The 4,479-nt window shown below is 65.1% G+C and overlaps 1 protein-coding gene across 1 annotated transcript in view; it reads right to left on the reverse strand.

Moving 5' to 3' along the window:
- The window catches only part of TNK2 (tyrosine kinase non receptor 2), an 11,500-nt gene extending 7,977 nt beyond the window's left edge, over positions 1-3,523 (reverse strand). The window contains exons 1-8 of the mRNA XM_035891235.1: positions 3,349-3,523; positions 3,135-3,205; positions 2,021-2,233; positions 1,782-1,934; positions 1,313-1,590; positions 1,110-1,236; positions 869-1,015; positions 369-463 (exon numbers count right to left, since the gene is read on the reverse strand). Coding sequence (XP_035747128.1) covers positions 369-463; positions 869-1,015; positions 1,110-1,236; positions 1,313-1,590; positions 1,782-1,934; positions 2,021-2,233; positions 3,135-3,205; positions 3,349-3,511 — 1,247 coding nt within the window. The 5' untranslated portion in view covers positions 3,512-3,523. The remainder of the gene's footprint in view (positions 1-368; positions 464-868; positions 1,016-1,109; positions 1,237-1,312; positions 1,591-1,781; positions 1,935-2,020; positions 2,234-3,134; positions 3,206-3,348) is intronic.
- Positions 3,524-4,479: the final 956 nt, after the last annotated feature.

The following is a 4,479-nucleotide window of genomic DNA, read 5'->3' on the forward strand; positions in this document are numbered from 1 at the left end:
CGCGGGGCCTCGCCCCCGCCGCTATCAGCGGGGAGTGGCCCCGGGGTGCCCGGTTTCCCGGGGAAAGGCCGGGCAAACCCACGGGGCGCAGCAGGGTGAGTCAGCGGGGGCAGACGGGGCTGGCAGGGCTGGGCTGCCCACAGGTACGGCCGTGACCCCCTACCCAGGAACTGCACCCCTCTCGGGAGCAGGGGCAGCTCTGCCCGCCTGTGGGGGTATGGGTCCAGGTGTGCTGGGGGGGCAGAGCCCTCATCATCCCCATCCCTGCTCCCCACAGCTCTGCCAGTGCCCGTGGCCCCCCTGTTCTTGAGGTCCCCTGTCCCCATGCAGGCTGGGAGCTGGTCCGTGCCCCCCTGCCCATGCAATACCTGCCCTCGATGACCGTGATGATGTCGTTCATCTGGATGTGCAGCTTGTCAGGCTCCTCAAAGTCCTGCAGTGCCCTCATGTCAGTGGGCTGAGCCTGGGGAGGACAGAGGGGGTGAGGACAGGGGACCCAGTCCCCCATCATGTCCATCCCCTCTAGCTTCAGGGACAGGGCTAGCCCCACGCAGGTCAGAGGAGCCCCCAAAACGGGCAGGAGACAGTACCACCACTCCCAGCCCCTCCCCAGCCGCAGCATCCCTGGGGTGGGCAAGGGCACCAGCAGCACCCAGATGCTCCACAGGAGCAAGGTGGCTCCCAGGGGTCCTTCTGGTGTGGCCATGTCACCACCCACCACCTCCCAGCTGGCAGAGCTGCCTGGCCCAAGCCCTCCAATGTTACTTCCCGCCTCGGCAACATCCTTAACTCTGCCCACACTCGGGCAGAGCTGATGGGATGGGGGCACAGGGGACCTCCCTGTCCCCCTCCCCACCCGCTCACCCACCTCCACCAAGAAGTCCCGCAGGGCCACAAAGGTAGGTCGGTCCTCAGGCTTGTGCGCCCAGCACTGCAGCATGACGTTGTAGACATCCTGGGGACAGTCCTCGGGCCGTGGCAGCCGCTCACCTTCCTTGTCTATCTTGTGCAGGATCTGTGGGACAGGCGGTGCTGTCAGCGGATTCCAGGGCCCCCCTCCTGGTGCTGCTGGGGCGAGTCGGGGGGGCAGGTCCCTGCCGTGCACCCACCTGGCTGCCATTGAGGCCGATCCAGGGCTCCTGCCCATAGGTGAACATCTCCCAGAGGGTCACCCCGAACATCCAGGTGTCACTGGCATGGGAGAAGGTGCGTGTCTTCAGGCTCTCGGGAGCACACCTGCACAGGCAAGGTTGTGAGCATCAGGAGGTCATGCGTGCTGCAACCCCAGGTTCCCCCCCTCCCTGGGGCTCACCAGGCGAAGGGGACCTTGCGATGCTCCTGCATCACATAGTGGTCATCATTTTTGGGCAGGGCCCGCATCAGCCCAAAGTCCCCAATCTTGACCAGCTCATTGGAGGCCAGCAGGATGTTGCGGGCGGCAAGGTCACGATGGATGAAGCGCTTGGACTCCAGGTAGGCCATGCCCTTGGCCACCTGGATGGCGTACTGGCAGAGGGTGGAGATGAGGAAATGGCCCTGGTTCTTCCGCAGGCGGTCCAGGAGGGAGCCCAGGGGGGCCAGCTCTGTCACCTGGGCCATGGGGAGGGGACAGCAGGTCAGTCAGGCCAGAAGCACCCTGGTTGGGCTGGTTTCTGGCCTTCTTGTGCCCCCCTTGGGATGCCAGCGGAGGACTCAGAGTACAGACCCAGCCTGGCTTTGCTTGCCCCATCACGTGGGACACCCACAGGGCATTGGGATCAGCCCTGTCCCCCCACACTCACCATCTTCATGGGGTGGGACAGCACCACGCCATAGAGGCGGATGAGGTTCCTGTGGTCCAGGGAGTGCATGGCGTTCACCTCCCGAATGAAGTCATCCAGTGCCTCCGGCTGGCTCAGCACGTCTGTCTTGAGGCACTTCACTGCCACATTCAGCTACGGCCAAAGCAGGGATGAGCCCTGAAGCATCTTCCCCCCTGCCCAGGGTGGTCCCGTGCCCCACTCCCCCCCGACTCCCTCACCGTCTTGCCAGCAGGTGTGCACCACTCGCCGCGACGCACGACGCCAAAGGAGCCATCGCCCAGCTTCTCGAAGAGTGAGAGGTCCCGCTCCCGCACGAGGCAGGTGAGGGAGTGCTGGCCCCCGGCTTCGGGGGGTGGCGGCGGGGGGGGCTTGCGGAAGGTGCTCTGGGGCTGGGGTGGCAGCTCCGATTCAGGACGCTTCCCGCTGAACACCTGTGGGACATGGAGGCAGATGAGACACGGGTGCAGAGACACCCCAGGTCCTCGGGTCTGCAAGTGAACAGTGTCAGGAGGACCCTCTGCCTGGGCTGTACGCTCTGGAACCTAATGATGACCCTCCAGCTGCCTGCACGCTGAGCTGCAATTCATGGGGAGGGAAGGGGTTGTGCCTCTCACAGCAGCCCCACAGCAGCTCCCCAACAGACCTGGCAAACCAGGCCGGTAGCCAGAGGGCCCTGGGCACTCCTTAGCCAGGCTGCGGCCATGCGATGCACCTGGGCATGAAGCCGAGAGAAACCTCCAGCTTGGGCTGAGTGTGGTGACACATCCCTGCAGCAACGTGGGCCTTGCAATATGCGCTGCTGCCACCGCCAGTCCAGAGGGGATGTGGACGGGCTTTCCCTCCTTCTCCCCCAGCTGGGACCGACGATGTGCCTGGACCATGATGTGCCCCACAGGGCAGGGTCCTGTCCCAGCCTCGCAGCCAGGACCCATGTGGGGTGCGCGGGGGCTGGGCCCGGTATGTGGCCGGGGTGGGAGGTGGCATTTCTGTGCCTGGTGCGAGGCTGAGTAGCCTTCTATTAAAAGCCTGTCCTGGCCCAGATGAGTCATGCAGAGGAGAGGCCATGACCCAGCGCCCAGCTGGCAAACGCCTTGCTCTTTTGGGGGTGCCAGGGGGTGCCAGGGTGGCAGCAGCACCAGCTTTGGACGGGATGGCATCAGGGGCATACATGAGCATCCCAAGGTCCCCTGTCCCGGTGTGCCCCCAGCCTGCAGGCACAAGGGACTGGCGGCGGGGGGAGAGCCGGGCACTGGGGAAGAGCATGGGGAGAGGTCCAGCTCCTCCCGGCTGCCTCAGTTTCCCTGCCACACCTGTCCCTCTCCCATTCCCTACCTTGCTCATCCAGGATTTCCGCTTGCACATGGCTTTCCTCCGCTTCACCGCCTCCCACAGCCGCCGCTGACCTGCAGGACACAGGGACCATCACCAACCCAGCAGGGGTTGAGGACTTCTCCAACCCCATGCACCACATGCTCCTCTGAGCTCCCCAAAAGATGCTGCACAGCCAGCTGGGGGCACGGGGAGGGTTTGGGGGGGATGTACACACCAGGGCGTCCCATGCCGATCTTCTCCAGATCTTCATTTTTGACGTACTCGAAGTGGGAGAGGCGAGTGACGTTGAGCTCGTCCCGGATGCGCAGGAAGTACTGCTGCAGCTGCAGTTCGGTGAGCAGCTCCAGCAGCCAGTCCGTGCCCTCCTCTGCCTGCATGCTACAGCTCAGCCTCTGCCAGGACACCGCGCCAGGTTAGAGGGACCCTGCCCCGCTCCCCTCTGCCCCGTCCCCCCTGAGAAAATCACCCAGAGGGGTTGAGAGCCAAAGCTGGAGTGCTGCCTGGGTAGGCTGCAAGGGATGCTAGCAGGTTTCATCTCCCAAGCCCATCTCCAGCTCTCCAGTGGGATCGGGAGAGGCACCCCATCAGCAGAACCCCCAGGGATGGGCAGGGACCCCCTGCTCTGCCCCATCTTGGCCATAGAAACACCAGAAAGTCCCCCCCACTCCAGCACAGGCTGTCCCCAAGCAGCAATGCCAGGGACACAGGAGGGAGCAGAGCCTCAAAGCATGGGACAAGAGGTGCCTGGCAGCAGCCCCCAGCCACGGGGCACCCCACAGCCTGGCACTGCGCCTGCACGGGGGCCAGCCCACGCCTGGTGCCGTGCCTGCCAGGCTTCCTTCACCCAGCTGGAGGGGCTGACTGGGGAAGGGACAGCTGTCCCCAGCAGGGAAAGCCACCTCAACACTGCCTCTCGGCCGCCCCCGCATCCCCACACAGCTGGCGGGGCTGGGGCACACACCCCACCGCAGGTCTCCTCTGCCACCAGTGGTGGCACCTCACTGGGCAGCCACAGGGAAGGGGCAATCAGGGACATCAGGGCCTCTGGGGGGTCCTGTGCCCCGGGGCTGAGGCACAGGGCAACCCATCACTGCCAGTATCACCCCCCTAGCTGTGCCAGGGCATGGGGCCAGGTTTCACCCACAGTCCTCCATGCCCCCCCAAACACATCCCCGACGCTCCCCATCCCTGCCTGCTGTCCTGGCTCTCCCCCAGCTTTCATCGCCACCTTTCTGAGAAGGGTTGTGGCTCTGCCTCCCGTTGCCAAGAGCCAGAGGGGAGGTGGGACCCCTCGCCCTGGTCCCACAGCGCAGCAGCCCCCTCCATCCTCTCCTTCACCCCCCAG

Source organism: Egretta garzetta, unplaced genomic scaffold (assembly GCF_000687185.1).
Source record: "Egretta garzetta isolate BGI_Z169 unplaced genomic scaffold, ASM68718v1 scaffold333, whole genome shotgun sequence".
In the NCBI taxonomy this organism is placed as follows: Eukaryota; Metazoa; Chordata; class Aves; order Pelecaniformes; family Ardeidae; genus Egretta; species Egretta garzetta.